At 41.2% G+C, this 16,754-nt stretch overlaps 1 protein-coding gene across 2 annotated transcripts in view; it reads left to right on the top strand.

The window, feature by feature from the left end:
• The window catches only part of FAM120A (family with sequence similarity 120 member A), a 105,173-nt gene that overhangs the window by 75,605 nt on the left and 12,814 nt on the right, over positions 1–16,754 (top strand). For both annotated transcript variants that reach the window (XM_007468159.1, XM_007468160.1), the window contains 3 exons: positions 1,780–2,029; positions 9,525–9,639; positions 14,971–15,180. In XM_007468159.1, the coding sequence (XP_007468221.1) occupies positions 1,780–2,029; positions 9,525–9,639; positions 14,971–15,180 (575 nt within the window). The remainder of the gene's footprint in view (positions 1–1,779; positions 2,030–9,524; positions 9,640–14,970; positions 15,181–16,754) is intronic.

Raw genomic sequence — 16,754 nt, 5'->3', positions numbered from 1 at the left:
CAGGAATGGGGGTGAGTGCTAGATTGTGAGTCCGAGGACAGGGACTGCTGGACAATGGGGACCTTATGAGTTTGTGTCTGGCACCTAAAATATAGATAAATTCAAAGACATGTATTTATATATACATGTATATCTCTGTTTTGACTTGATGGATTTTAAAACAAACATTTTAAGTTTAAATTTTTTTTTTTAACATTTAAACACTAAGATATACAAATGTAAATTAAAGGGATTTCCCAGTGACAAAACAGTTACTTTTTTGTAAGGAAATTTTCAAAAACTGTCTTGACTTGCACCCCTGCTCAAGCAGCCTGCTTCTGGGAGTTGGGGTCCATGCAGAATGGCTGGCTGGTCATGGCCCTCCTCTGCAGCACACTGTCACCTGACTTGACTGGGGTTGATTGTGCAAAAGCTTGCTTTTCCTGTTGCTAACAACTGTGTATATCCAGGTATATGACTCCTGAAGTTCTTCGTGACATTGGAAGAGATGATTGTCTTGCCTGATTCTGTTCAGACTTGGGGTGGAGCTAGAGATGAGCCAGTTAATCATTTGTCAGGATTTGGGTTCTTCACAGTCTCGGTTTGTCTCAGGTGTTACTTTAGGGAAAATGAGCACAGGGAGGGGATATGGTAATTTGGATATAATTGATGTATCCAAGATCACATTAGAAGCATAGCACCATCCTGGTTTCTGTATCAGCTGTCAGCCATGTGAGGGGAGGGTGGGGTATGCTAGCAGCTCTCTGGGCCAGGGGCTCCATGGGGCCCTGCTTCAGTTCTGATGTTTATTGACCAAAGTGAGCTATTTGTTACAAAATTCACACCCAGATCTGATGAAATTGTTTACATCAATGCACTTCGTGAGAAATTTTAACATATTTCTCTGCAGTATGCTTTATCTCCATTTTTTTCCTTCCCCCGTCACAGTTTCTCCCTTAAGTTATTTGGAAGTTATGTGGGAAAATGTGCATGTTTGTGTGTTTTAAGAATTAATTGATGCTAATAGTGGTAAAACTACGGTGGATAAAAGGTCATTTTTTGTATGAAATCAACTTAGAACTTCTTGATTTTTTTTGAAGCGAAATGGGGAATTTTACAGTTTGTCTTCAGTCTTGCTGAAGAGAAATACTGTGTGCTGTCTTCACTTGGGATTTCAAAACATGGACTGTCGCTTCCGCTTGCCACTTTACTGGGCTTTGGGGATCTCACTACATGGTAGTTTGTCCCTGCCAATCTGTAAAATAGACTTTAACAGTTTATTTGTTAAAGTAGGAGGTCCTTAAGTAAAGTGGCTACCAAATGCAAATTATTTCTCAGATCTAATTAGTATGACGTGTAGAAAAAGGTTCAATTAGGTTCAGTCGTTCAATTTAGCTATCTAAATTGGATTTTCCATGGATTTCTGTGATAATCACATACTTTCTGTAAGTTGTACCCATTGTTATTACTAAAACTATTAATGGATTTATAATATGAAAACAAATTTTATCTAACATCGTTGATTTATACATATTAGTTATATGGGGAAATCTAGTTTGATTTGATTGAGAAGAAATTTATTGGTGGCCGGACTGAAAACCTGAATGAGTCACCGAAGTCCATAAGGAACAAAATGAGGATTAGAGGTGAGGATTGATGACCGATGGCTTACTAATGAGAGAATCCATTGCTATACCAGAATGACATCTTCATACTGTAATTATTAGAGCTGTTTGTTTTTGTTAGGCTTAAAGTAGCTGAGATAGGGCATAAATGGTTCTCTGATTTTCCTTCCTGTAGTTTCACCAGTGATCATTAAAGAGTGGGCAGCTTACAAAGGGAAATCTCCGCAAACCCCAGAATTGGTGGAAGCTCTTGCCTTCAGGGAGTGGACCTGCCCCAATCTGAAGAGACTCTGGCTGGGGAAGGCAGTGGAGGACAAGAACCGCAGAATGAGGGCCTTCCTGGCCTGCATGAGGTCAGACACACCAGCCATGCTCAACCCAGCCAGCGTGCCCACTCATCTCACGGTGCTGTGCTGCGTCCTACGGTAGGTGCTGCTGGCCGCTGCCTCAGCCACTGCGTGTTCTCTAGCAGGTGCTTGTACAAATGCCTCTCAAAGACGCTTTCTGTATGAAGTAGGTGGGGGTTATTCCAGATGAATCATGTTGTCGGTTGAAGTTTGTCCTCATCTCATATTTTCATATATTATAGAAACATAGGCCATGTAAATGCAATGTGGATTTGAATTGATGCTATATAGTATGTTTATAGAATAGGTGTATTTGATGAACCTGTATTTTATGTAAATATCATAATGATTTTAAACGTAGTTTATCCTTTAAATGTTAAAGCTTTTGAAGGCTATTGGGGAACTATATTATGTATTATTTGTAATTATTCTTTAGGGAAAATGTGTCTCTTCTTCCTCCTTCATTTATTTAAGCATATGTAGATCAGTCTGGACTCATGGTTATCTCTCTTCCTAGGGTTATAACCTGATATAACCTTGTTATTTGGTTGTTCAGTTTGTTCCAGCTCAGACCTTGGGAGTTCGTTCAGTGGCTCCTATGTCCCTGGTCCCCCCAGCATGTCCTTGCTTTCTGGCACCACAAGATGCCCAGGCTGTCCTGTATCTTCCCTGCCCTGGAACCTGCCATCTCTAAGGGTCTGGCTCCTGCCTTGGAAAGAGGGGTTTAAAAACTTAGATGTGGGTACTCTGTGCTTCCAGACCCTCTCAGCCAATGGGCCACAAATGCCTATGTGGACACTGTTGGTGTTTTGGAGTTAATTTGAATTGGCATGCATACTTGAATCAGGTGAATTAGTTTTTTGAGGGTTTTTTTCAGAACCAATTTCAAACTTAGGAAAAAGTTGCAAGTATAATACAAAGAGCTTTTTTTAAAAATGCTTGATGTTTAAAAAAAATACTTGTGATTTTCTAACAAACAAGGACACTGTCCTATGTAACCACAATACAGCCATCAGGATCAATCAACATTAATACTTTATTTCTATCTTAACTTCAGGGTTTTGTTTCAGAGCCTCCCTTTGTATTTGGAGGTGAAGTCCCATTGGTCTTCAGCAGATGCTGTAGAAGGAAGAGCTGTTCCTCTGCTCCTCCTTGTCTCATCCATGCTGTGCATCTGTGCTCTGACCACTTGGCAAAGGGGGTGTCTGCCTGGCTTCTCCAGCAAGGCCATTCCGTCCCCCTTGTAACTAATACAATTTCATGGGAGGCACTTTGTGTAAAAATGCCATTCCTCCTCAGACTTCACTGTATTTATATCAACATGGGCTCCTGGCTTCATCAATGACTTGTGGTCCACTACTGCCGTCATGTAATTTGGTGCTCCACTGTCACCTGTTGGGCCAGTTGGGGGCCTTGTCAGTCTGCCCTCCATGTGAGCACTTCTGTGCAGAGATTCTGACCTTACCGTGGATGCCCCCTTTTCCCAGCAGCCCTGGTTTCTAGTGATGGGGTCAGTATTGGACACCAGGCTCTTGACAGCAACTTTGCTGCTCCCAGACCTTCCCCAGTATGCATACAGGCACACAAACAACTGCATGTTTATAGACTTCCGCTTTTGATTTCTTCAACCTGCCCATCCTAGGTCTCCCTTCCCATGTGTATGGTCTCTGGCCCTGACAAACAGTGAGAGCCTGGGGCCCAGCTGCCATACAGGTCGTCACCTGCCCCAGCCCTGTGTGTCCCATCCCCCTGGGCTGGCCCCTTCTCCATGGTCCCCTGACCCCCACTGGGTCTCACCTGCTTCCTGAGTACAGGGGCAGAGCTTTAGTCAGGTGTTTATTTCCTGAAGTTTCTTACATTCATAACAGACTTTAAGGCCAATAACTTATTTAGAAGCCTTTCCTTAATTAAATTGAGGTTGACTAAAATTAGCATACTGTATCAGTTTCTTATCTTTATCTCCATTGAGGATTAGCTAGTGAGAAAGACTAGTTTTTTTGTTTTGGTTTTAGAATCCTCTTCTGGTTTCCTCTGATGGAGAGTTCATTTTATATTAGCCAAAACGTTAAGATTAAGACTTTGGGTGCTCTAAGATCAAATTAGCAGTAATAATTTTGGTTACTTTGTTTGTGTTTCTTCCAAGTTTAAAATGATGTGTGGCCTTTAATCTAGTGGGTGGACAGCTAACTGTCTACCATATACCTGACCTGAAGGTCCCACTGGGCACTGAGTGAGGATGATGTGTGCTGTGCCTAAGGCTTGTTTGGCTGCCTCTTGGCCAGAAGCAGCTGTACATTAGTGCAGGACAAGCCACTGCTGTGTTGATGTGAGCACAGTGCTCACATTATTTCATGCTCCTTGGGATGGCGGTGCCTTCACGTCTTGTCTCTCCATGCACTGGGCCTCTTGGGACACTGGGTTGCCTGGTGGGTGCAGACTAGACAGTGTGACCAGGCCCCACTCTTTTTTTTTAATATATATCTTTTGGGTTTTGTTTTTTTTTAACTTTTTATTTTATATTGGAGTATAGCGAATTAACAGTGTTGTGATAGTTTCAGGTGCATAGCAAAGCAACTCAGCCATACGTATACATGTATCCATTCTCCCCCATACGCCCCTCCCATCCAGGCTGCCACAACATTGAGCAGAGTTCCCTGTGCTATATACAGTAGGTCTTTATTGGTTATCCTTTTAAAATGTAGCAGTGTGTACATGTCAATCGCAAATTCCCTAACAATCCCTTCCCTCCACCCTTCCCCCACTGGTAACCATAAGTTCATTCTCTAAGTCTGTGAGTCCACTTCTGTATTGTAAATACATTCATTTGTATAATTTCATTTTAGATTCCTCACATAAGCAATATCATATGATATTTCTCTTTCTCTGTCTGACTTACTTGACAGTCTCTTGGTCCATCCATGTGGCTGCAAATGGCATTTTATTCTTTTTTATGGCTGAGTAATATTCCATTGTATATATCTTCTTTATCCATTCCTCTGTCAATGGACATGTAGGTTGCTTCCATGTCTTGGTTATTGTAAACAGTGCTGCAGTGAACAATGGGTGCATGTATCCTTTCAGACCATGTTTTTCTCCAGATATATTACTGGGCCCCACTCTTTGTCTTTGTCCTTGTGGCCCTTCCTTGGCCATTACCCCAGAAACAGCTATGCTTCTTTTAGGCACTGTTCAGATGGAAAGTCTTTCCAGATTTCAGGATTGTCCTGGTCCCTGTTTTTATTTTTTTGTGTTGTTTATAAAAAACGTGCTCATTTTAGAACTTGAAAAGGTTAATAAATGCAGCTAGTAATCTCATTTCACCAAACCTCTTCCTGTGCTTATCTCTGTGGTGTCGAGAAGCTACAGAGAGTGCAGCTCAGGTTCCCTCGTATTTGCTACTCTGGTGGAAGCCAGAAGACATGCTTGGTTGTGCAGACTGTTGTGTGCATTGTGGGCTTGGAGCCATGGAGTTTCCCACTTGGAAAGACTCACAGTTTCAGATCCTGAGGAGGAGGGGCTTACTGAGGCGAGATGGTTGGGGAGAGATGAGAGGGAATGGCTTATGGGACCAGTCTCGGGGATTTGGGGCCAGGACACCAGTAAATGGGTTGGTCCACTTCTGCTAAGAGAATTTGTTCTACCTTCGTGAGTGTTTTGGGCCACAGGGACAAGCAGGTAAAGAAGGATTCCCTGCATGGCTTCTGTTTGATTGATGGGTATGACCTGCTGAGAACGTGGGGTGAAGAGTAGGAAGGGCATGGAGCAGGGGTTTGGGGGGGGCGGTGCAAATGAGTAAGAGGGTTAGTGTATGTCTCCAAGGGCCTGCCAAGGACAGGCTGTGGCCTGGGGCCGTGGCCCAGTGGTCTTTCTCTGGTGAAATTGCAGCTGTGCGACAAAGGTCTGCTGAGGATGGGGGAGGGGGCAACAAAGGGCAGAGCCTGTGTCCCAGATATGGTAAGGCCCTGTGGAGGCCACACAGCATGACCCTTGGCCTTGATGGCTGGGGCGGGGCAAATGTCCGCAGTCACAAGGTTGGGCTGTCATCCCAAAGGCTCTCCCCTTCCTTTAATCTTTTTTTTTTTTTAACATAATTTCAAACCTGAAGAAATTATAAGGTTAGTACAAAAAGTTAGTGGCTATTCTTCACCCAGATTCCCCACATATTAAGCTTTTACTGCAGTGGCTTTCTCCTCTTCTCTCCATGTGTCTGTGTATTTGTCCTTAATCCCTTGAATGGAAGTTGTGAGTATGATACCCCTTTACCCCTAAACTCCTTATGTTTCCTAAGAAAACAAGGGCATTATCAAAATCAGAAAAATAATACTAATACATCTGATCTACAGATCTTACTCAGATTTCTCCTGTTATCCCAATAACATCCTTTGTTAGCAACAAAATCTTGCCTTGTGCTTGTGCTCAGGTGCCTTGTCTCCTCCAATCTCAGACAGCTTCTCGTGTTTCTTTGGGTTGTTGCAGAGATGTTTCTGAAGAATAAACACTGGTTTGTTTGCAGACCAGGGATCTGCAGATCATACGTCTTTTAGACAGCATGTGAACTGATGCGTGTGGCTGCTCCAGGAAATTGTGTTTAAAAACAGGCAGCCAGCGCCTGCGTGCAGTGAGATTCCGCTTCTGCCTTTGGGGCAGGCACACCCCAGCCGGGAGGTGGTGGTTTTCTCTATGCTTTCACTAGTGATATCAGCACCCATACAACGGCAATAAGGAGAATGGGGGAAGAAATGGCAGTCAAATCTCTAGAAATCCTTGTAGTGAAGATGAGGAGGGGCCAGCATCTGAGCAGAGGTTCCGTGTGAGGGTGAAGCAAGTGTCCAGAACAGAACAGAAAGCAGCCTTTCCTAGGGTACAGCTGAGACCAGACAGGCAAGATCCTTATCCAAGACAGCTTCTGAGAAGACAGACTGAGTTACGTTCTGGAGGAACTTAATAAATACAATAAGGGAGATAGAGGGCTTGAGCCCCCAAACAAGTGCAGGCTTTTCCAACACCCCAAGGAGCATACCAGGGTCCAGCTCCCCATCTGTGCCAATAGAAGGCAGATCACGTTGGTCCCCCAAGTGACGTGGAGACCTGCTTCTGTTCCAGCTTCCGTGCTTCTAAAGGGTAGTGAGAGGAGAGGTGACTAAGGGGGAACTGCAGATACCCTCAGACTTCCACGGTAGGAAACTTAAGGCCTGACCCTGGAAGAAGACATGGAAAAGAATGTCTAGAGAAAACTGAGAAACACAAAGTGATTGAAAACACTGTCAGTGCACAGATAGGAAGAGCGTAAACATTTGAGATAACCAAGGGTCAGTTTTTGCTGCTCTCACCTTTGCCCCTGACTGCAGTGCCATTGGTGCCATCCATGTTCTATGGTATTTAAACTGTCTATCTATGTACATGCGTATCTTTCTGAACACACTTCATATTCTTTCTCCATCCAGAAAGTCTTTCTGAGGACTTACATTGAAAAAGAGATAAAGGGTGACTTTGTTAAAATGTAAATAGAAAGCCAAATGGAGGAAGTGGTAGGTATTCTAACCCAAAAGACTTTTCATTGTTGCAGCTGAACTGACTGCCGAGAGTCTTTGCTGCCAGAAAAACCAGGAAAGATCTTAAGAAAACCAGCCTGTCCCCAAAACAATCTTTTTCTGATTCATAATTTTTAAAGAAACATCTAGCCTAGGGCTAGGGGATGAAGAGGGGAGTTAGTGTTTCAGAGATCTGGAGGATGAAAAGAGTTGTAATGATGGATGGTGGGAGAATGTCTGTGCAACACCGTGAATGTACCTAATGCCCTTGCACTATCCACTTAAAAATGGTTAAAGTGGTAAATTTTATGTTATGTGTATTTTACCACAATTTTTTTAAAATAAGAAATAAAAGGGCTGTATAATATGGATACTTAGGCAAAGAACATTGTATATTGAGCAAAATCTTTCCACAATAATTTTTTTCAGAGAAAAGTAGGGAGACTTTCTTCAGATTTGCTGTTTCTTGCATCAAGCCCTGGTAAAAACTCAGTATGACTGTTTTATTTAAGATATGTGGCACTCAAACAATTGCAAAGGGTGTTATTTTTGTCATTGTAAATGTTGACAGTTTAATGAAGTAAAACTTTGACATCACTCGAATCTAAATACCATACATCCACTGTTTGTTTACCTTGAAATTGCATGCCCTTTCTGCTTCTACTACATAATTTTACCATGAAGTATATAAGCTCTGTACCTCCACTTCCCCATCTCTACAATGGGATAGTAATGGTTCCTGCCTCAGAGTTGCTGTGACCACTTGAGGAATCAGTGTGTGTAAATACTCAGACTAGTGCCTGGCACCAGCAAGCACTTTCATTTTTCTATTGGGATTTTTATTGAAAATACTTCTCTTAATCAGCTGGATGAAACTTCTTCCTTCACCTTTTAAGTTTATGTTCCTGTGGCTGGATGTTAATTATTACAGAAATGAGAGCGGGCTCTGTACCAACTCTGATGCTGATTTTTGTTGACTTAAATTTTAAGCACTGAGAAAACGTTCTCAGCAGACAGTACTGGAAAGAGTTTTGTTAGGCATGTCACAGTTCTCCAGACTCCTTTTAAGCTATTTGCCAGAGATCACATAGGGATCTACGTATCTCCAGAAGTTATTTTTGGTGATCATCTGGCAACTTGGCTAGGTCATCCTTCAAGTTTGCTGAATGCAGAGACTTAGGAACCACTGGACATGCAATGAGACTTATGACGAAGTTCTTAGTGGTTATCCCTTTACTGTCTCACACCCAAATACTATTTGGGATTGTGCCTTTTTTTAATGTCCTGGAGGTTGTCACTGGGGCAGTGCCGTGCGGCAAGGTGAGTAAAGGGGAAATGATTGGCAGAGAAAAGGGACTGTGGACACCTGGCAGTTCTCAGGCAGATAGTACAAATGGAAGTTGAAGTTGTAGAAATTGATTTCCCTTTAGCTGCTCACACCAGGGTGGCCCCAGTAAGTCTGTGTGTCGCCAGGGATTGCAGGTACCAGTTCTGAAGGCTGAAGCTTTAGTTCTTGTCCCTGCTGTGCCTTCCTGTTCCACTGCAGGGCATTCAGCTGCCGCTGCGAGAGCCCCTTCTGTGCAGACGGTTCGCACAACACTTACTCTTCATCAGGAGATAAATCTTGCTTATTTGGACCTAGGGCCTGCCTCCCAGGTATCCTGTCTTGAATTAAAATAGATAAATCATATAAATTTGCGCTTAACATATATTTTCAGGGTTTCAGGGTAAAATTTGTGCTTAACTTTTACCTCACAAAAGTAAAGTTGTATCAAAAAATCACTTACCAGCTGGTTTGCAGTGTGTTTAAATTTAGTGTTATTTTTAATTACATCAAACATTCTGATCAGCCCAGATGATGATTAGGTTTTCACTTGTAATTGGCATCATCCAGAGAAAATAGAAAAGCTGGGTAAGAAATCCATATAGGCCTCCTTAGCTTGTGTCATCCTGAGTCTCCTTAGAACCTGAACACCAGGTTATGCATGTGACTGGTGACTGCTCCATCCTGACACCAGGCCTTCTCTGTCTGCCCGCTGTAGGTATATGGTGCAATGGCCTGGAGCACGGATACTGCGCCGCCAGGAGCTGGATGCCTTCCTGGCACAGGCATTGTCCCCCAAACTCTATGAGCCTGATCAGCTGCAGGAGCTCAAGGTAATTGACAAGCCTCATTCCTTGTTTTGGGAAGTCTTGTTTTGGAGTTCTGTGAGACACAGCTAACCTCACGGAGGAGTCACTCAGTGCACTAAACTAGTAATAATAATGACGTGAATTTAGAGCCTTCAGGGCAAAAGGAATTTCCTTCCCGGTTATGGAAACAGTCAAGTCTACTTTTGTTCGATAAAGATTTTCCCTTGTTTACCAATGGGTGTTTATTCTTGTTTTCCACATCAGGAAATAAACTTCCTTTTATTTCAGGTGGGGATCCCAAACCCTGGGAGGGCTTGGTCCTAAGAATTTACTAACATCTGGCCAGGATTCTTTTTCTTGTTTCGTTCTGTTCCTAAATACAGCATTCGTTTTCTCTAAAAAATAGTCTTTGCCCTCCTGGTATTGTAAATCCCTTTTAAAAAAACCACTTGAAGAACAATGTTATGTCATCATCCCTGTGCCCTTTTGGTCAGCATTTAACATCGTATTCCTTTTAATTTTCCCTTCTGGTATTCCTTTTTTTCTTTAATTGTTTTGACAGTATTAATTTTCTCCATGTTGTCACCTGATTTTTTTGGTGTGCTTATCTTTTCAGTGCACTTTTATTAGTCACTGTGTCCACATGGCTGTACTCGCTTTCTAATTTCTACACTAAATTTTAGAAAATTCAAGACTTTTCAGAGTTAGCTAAATTAGTGGATCTGCCTTTCCTTTTTAATGTACAGGGTTTTGTTTTTTTTCTTTGCCATTGGTTTGGTTTTCTTTTGTTGTTGTTTGTGTTTTTTGTTTGTGTTTTACAAAATTTGATTTGTAATCAAGTAATCTCTTTTGACAAAATCGCCTTCACTTTTAGATCTTTTTGCCATTCTTTATGAAGGCGTTCTTTCCCTGCAGAAGAGTTTTAGGCTCATTTGATGGGTTTTCAGTATTCTACTGTTGGGGCTCAATAAATCTCTGGTTTCCCCTAAACTACTGAGTTAAATTCAGTAATCTGGTGCTGACCCTGAACTGTGTGGAGCCCATGTCATTTGTGGTCACCTTAGGCTTCTGATGACTTTGAAACAAGCTAAACTAAAGACAACCAAACTTAGGAGAATCTACCTGAAATTGTATTCTTTGTAGTTTAAGCTTTTCTGTTTGTTAGGCAGAAATTATTTTTTTAAATGGTTTTGAATTTAAGTTTTCATTCTAGAATATTTGGCCGGGTGTCCCCCCGAGAGGCTGATACTAAGTGCAGGCTCTCCCTCCCTGTGTCCTAGTGTGTGGTGCCATCACCACCATCTTCATCAGCAGACTGTGCTCAGGGGTGTTGTAAATACTTTTACTAGAGTGTGGTGCCATCCCTCTACCTCTACTTCCTGTTTCTCTTATTTAGATTATTACATCAGTATTGACATCCCAGTTCTGAAAATCAGACCGCCAGGTATCAGGTATGCCCACCAAGCCTTATTCACCATCAACTTGCTTTTACTCAAAGTTCATCTTCTCCCATATCCTTTTCATTTTTGGATCAACACATAGGATATAACTTTTGAAAGACAGTCGCACTCTAAGCTTTCATTTTGGTTCTTTTGAGGTCTTAGTGCTTTCATAATTTTCTCCTGATTCTTCATCTAAAGCCAGGCGTTTCTAGAGCTGTGTTTAGAAAGACCCATTTTATGTGCAGTTACTTCAAGCCCACCACTATCCCTTTGGGTCTTGCTGGTCTGGAGGTCTGTGTTCCTTTCACCAAGGACAGCCTGCATCGTTAGTGCTTCATTCACGAGCACCATAAATTCTGAAAGAGCTGGAAGGGAAAATAACAGCATTCATTGGGGGGAAAGATAGTTGGGTTTTTTTTAAGATCAGAGATCCTCTCAGCTATCAGATTGAGAACTGATAGGAATAATCATTATTTAAATGAACAAAAATCCCTATGCAGAGACTGAGGGTCCCAAAATTCAGTGATAGAAAAGTAAATTTCAAAATTGCTTTTTCACTTAACCATTAAAGTTGTTTTGATATTTCAAAAGCAGTGACGATGCTTTTCTATAAAATACCATTTTCCTGTTGAGGATATAGTCAACTCTTGATTTTTGTTGTTCTTTTAGGGGCCACTATCCAGTTTGTGGATTGCCCAGATCCTGTTTTTCTTCTCCCATTTTTGTCCATTATATGCTTTGAGAATAAATAGGAGAAGAGAAAGAAAAGACCTAATTTTGAACAGTTTGGCCTCTTTATGGCTATTCTGATAGGAGGTTTGGTGGGAAAAGATGTTGAAACCATTGGTTTAAATGAATTTGCAAGAGTTTCCTCTTGTCAAGTCTCTGTCCTCCCGCCACGACCCTGAATAGTTGAGTGTTCTGCGTGGCTCCTTGAGGATCCATGACAATGATTGACTGACGGCCTTCACTTTTTGCCTGGTTTATTTTTGTGGCGCTTCTCCTAGGTTACCAGCACAAAAATAATGACTAAGGTAAAATCAGCACTGACGCTGTGTTTGGAGGAGGGCGGGTGAAGGATGAGGAGAAGGACCTTTGCACAGTTTTAATATTTATCCAGTTTCTTTCTCCCTTGCTTTTGACATCCCTATAATTGCCTTAAATTCTTTTAACAGTTTCACATGCCAAGTGCAGAATTAAAAGATGGAAAATGAAGAGCTTTAAAGACAGTAGTAGGGACGTGCAGCATGTCTGTGATACCTGTAAGAATTGTTGTGCGTATAGGTAAATATGACAAATCAAAGTAAGAGTCTGTTGCCCAGTAATTAGAAGTTGGACCAAGTAACCTCACTGGAATTTGGTTCTTGAACTAATTGGCCAGAGCTACATTCCATATTTGTATTTCCTGTAAGATCATAAAATTTTGTCACTATTTTTCTAGTTGAGGAACTTTGAATAATGGTGAATATTTTATCTTATGTGGTATAAGAGAATGAGGTTGGAATGTGAATATTGCAACCATTTCTGTGATCAAGGGTTCAGATTCTGGTGCCACCAGATCAGTTTTGTGACATTGAGCTGTCTGTGACTCAGTTTCTCCATCTATGAAATGGAGTACTAACAGCAGTATCATATGTTGAGATTGTTGAGATGTTAATGAAATAATATATGGAAAAATACTTAGAGTGGTGTCTGATACATATTTATTAAGTGCCCCGTAAATATTAGATAGTATTATGTGTGTAATTAACATTTAGGGAATGAAATATAAAACACCACATAAAGTAATTAAAAATTTTTTTGAATGAAGTGAAATCCACACAGCAATTGAGATTTTATTCACATTATTTAGGCAGTTTTTATTTTAAGAATTTTTCTCTATTGCATTAATGGTAGTTGTTATTTCTAAAACAAATTGACTTGAAAATCATTTTTTAAACCCGTAAAAACACAGTTCTTCAACTAATGATGAGGCCATTTAAAATAAATGTATATGTGTGTGGATAATGTAGATATATCCATTCCTCCCATCCGCTCACTGGGAGGTTACTTGTTCTAACTAGGGTGCTTCTGTGTTCCGTGCACCGGCTCCCATTTCTTAGCCTCAGCACTCAGATGGCCATCTGCCCAAAATGGTTTTGAGCTATATTAGTTAAATAAGGGCTAAGGGTGGATATGACCAACACCGCCAGTGACTAAGAAATGACAGCAGTATCGGATTTCACCAGAAGGACCCCGCTGGCACTTTGTTATAAAGCAAACGTCTTTAGAGCAGCATCAGCACCATTGTTCCCTTCCCCTCAGCCTTGACCTGGTCCTCCCTCCTCTGTCCTGGAAGGCTGTGGGCTGACAGTGAGAGAGTGGCTATAGGCCTGGTTGCCATCGTCCCTGCAGAGGGGCCAGGGGATGGGTTTCTGCACAGGCGGCCTCCAAGCTTGGGCTGGCATCGCTGCTGTGCCACTTTCCCACAGTGTCAGTGTTTAGGGAGGAGAAACTCCCTCTTTCTGCCTCAGGACTCAGAAGAAGGGAGTTTCCACTTCCTTTCTGCAGTGCAGAGAAAGGCAAGGCCGGTGGGGATCTAAGTAAGTTAGGTGACTTTTTTTTTTTTTTTTTCCATTTGACCCTCTTTCTCTCCCCTTTCTGCTCATAAATGTAAAAAGGCATCTAATTCTATCATCCTGACCCCACCTGCCCTCAACTGAACATGATTATTACTTCCCTTTTCTGACACTACATTAGAGAAGCAGGAGCCAGCAGAGGTGGGCTGGGAGGGGTGGACAGACTTCTCCAGGTTCAGGAAGTTCTTTACTGCATTGACTTCAAATTTTTAAAAAAAGGCGGGGGAGGTTGGAAAACAGTGTTAGCTGATAATGGGGAATGTTGACACTGACAGCACAAAACATCAGATAATCAAATTCATTAGTATTTGGCACTGGAGTCATCTTTTTTATCTTTAATGAAAAGCCGGTTTACCTGCCACAATTAGGCATTGCTTAGTTTGGTACCCATAAAGACTGCATTCTCAAGAGACCATCACCTTAGAAAATAAGTGTGGAAGGTGGGAAGACAGAAACCAGGACAGTTAAAGCTCAGTCCTGGATAATCCACAAACAAGGTCCTTCACAGATAATCAAGAGTTGACTGTATTTGTCAGTGTTTCTTATCCTACACATTAGATGCTAGAAGAAAGGGCTGTGTGTACAAAGGAAGGCTCACAGCACTAATGACTGAGTGAGAAGAACCCACAGATACAAGTCTTTAGATTCTGATAGTCTGCATGGTTCAAATACAGTGTTTTTGCTGTTGTGTTCTTTCATTTATAAGCTATCCATTTCTCCTAAAACATTTTGACAGTCTCATTAATAAGTTGCTATCTAAAACATTAACATATAAAATAATGTAAACATAAAGTACAAACTTAAGAATGAAATTATACCAAGTAATTTTTTAAGATAACTGCTTGAAAAATGTAGAATCTTAATAGAATATTCCTTTTTACAACATTTCTGTTAATATAGTACCAGTGTTTAGAATCTTCAGTGTAAAATTTTATTTCGTAAATGAATTGTGGGCTTCTTAACTGCTAAGGAGACTATTAATAATTTGTTACTTTGTCATGTGTCCACCTTAAATACAGTATTACTTTATACTTGTGTAACTCTTTACAAATTCCAAATTGAAATATTTCAGTGTGTTTATAAAACAGTCTCTTAAATTTAAATTTGTTAAATAACATAAGTCTTTCTGTTCAGACAAGTCAGCGTTAAGACACTGTAAGGTAGTGATAGGGCTGCTTAGGGGGTATTTGGTTGAGGGGTGTGCTCATTACCTGTGGAGAGTTGTAGTCAGACATTGTAAGAATTGGATACTGTAGTACTCTTACTCCATAGAAATCACTCTTTTCCATTTAAAGATTGAGAACCTCGACCCCCGCGGCATTCAGCTGTCAGCTCTCTTCATGAGTGGCGTGGACATGGCCCTGTTTGCGAACGACGCGTGTGGCCAGCCAGTGCCCTGGGAACACTGCTGTCCTTGGATGTATTTTGATGGCAAGCTCTTCCAGTCCAAACTCCTCAAAGCAAGCCGGGAAAAGACCCCACTCATCGACCTCTGTGATGGTCAGGTCAGTTGCAAGAAAGCAGGCTGGGTGGGGCAGGGAGGAGCAGGTGGCCACCTCCAACCAGAATGAAATAACGCTCACTGGCTAATCTGTTGTCTTTCCTACCGGATTTGTAACGAGCCTATGCGACAGGAATTTGATTTAGATTGGGCCCAGCCCAGTGTGTAACTAAATGCCAGTTTAGTGCCCAGCTCAGGATATACACTTGGCTCTCATTATTCACGGTAATTATATTCTATATATTCACCTTGAACACTGAATTAGCAAATACTGAACCTTTGCTCTTAGGGGAAATATACGGTTAGGTTCCTGCAAGCCTCCCGTCACATCATCTTCGTCAACCAGTCAATACGTAACCTTGTTTTACGTGTGTTTCTGTTTAAATACTTCTTAATGCATATATATTGTTAATTCACTCACATTGAACTTACGGCCGACAGCACTATAACTCAGCCTCACCAAAGCTCATTTAACTAACACGTGCATTTTCTCTGTAAGGTGCATCACAGCCTAGCACTTGGGAACACTTAGTACTCAGCACTGCTCTTGGGGCCGTTTGAAACAGCAAAATCATTCACAAAAACACGAAAAATGTGGCACTAAGGAGGCAGTGAACAGGACACACGATTACAGTATAAAAGCTGAAACACGAAGGCAATGCTGTGTCTTCTTCAAGCTCAGGTGGCAACTCAAACTTTATCCCACTTAGCAAATGTCTTCAAATGACTATGAAAATGCCAGGAGTATTGATTTTGAGGTTACAAATAAATTTTAGCAAGTGGGTAAGTGTGCAGATGTGGGACTCATGAATAATGAGGATTGACTGTACTTTTTAAAAATCCTGATTTAAAAATAAAGTGAAGTAGGTTATGAGGTTGTCTTGTCCCTTTGTATAAAAGAAGCTCACATGTGCTGCAATCTTTTTAACCTTAGACTACAAAACATGCATTCTCCCACATGCTGCTTTAGTCAAGCTCAGTCTAAAGACAGATTTACAGAGTAAGCAGATTTTCAATTTCTCTGATTACAGATTGGTTGCTGGTGTACATATTTATGTATTTATTAACAAAAGACACTCAAGTTGAATGTTTCTGATGTTTTTTCACAGTGGAATTTGACATACACAAGTCGTATTGTCCACATTTGTGCAGGTGACTGAACAGTCATCTCACAGACAGCCCCACAGACAGATCAGTTGGGCTGTTGTCCTGTCCAGTCTCAAAGAGCTCTAGGCTTCCCTTAAAAAGCATCTATCACTCTGTGCCTCAGTTCCTTCTCTGTAAAATACAGTAAATACCTGACCTAAAATTAAATTGATAGGAAAGTACATTTTAAAGATGTGAACTAGGCATCATCTACCCCCTGGTCCACAAGTGGAAGGAAGGCTGTGAGCATGATCTGTCTGGACTTAGTCATTGATTTTGAGAACCAAATTCATTTTCAGTTAATAAACTTTATAGTAAATGGTTCTCACCTGAAAATATGCTGAGAAAGTAGAAATTTAAATTCTTGTTTTATAAGATTAAGATTATGAGAAGAGGTATTATCTTAGTCTTTTTTTTTTTTTTTTTTTTTTT

The sequence above is a fragment of the Lipotes vexillifer genome, unplaced genomic scaffold, assembly GCF_000442215.2.
Source record: "Lipotes vexillifer unplaced genomic scaffold, Lipotes_vexillifer_v1.1 scaffold466, whole genome shotgun sequence".
NCBI classification, from domain to species: Eukaryota; Metazoa; Chordata; class Mammalia; order Artiodactyla; family Lipotidae; genus Lipotes; species Lipotes vexillifer.
This window is presented reverse-complemented; position numbering and strand designations above follow the sequence as displayed.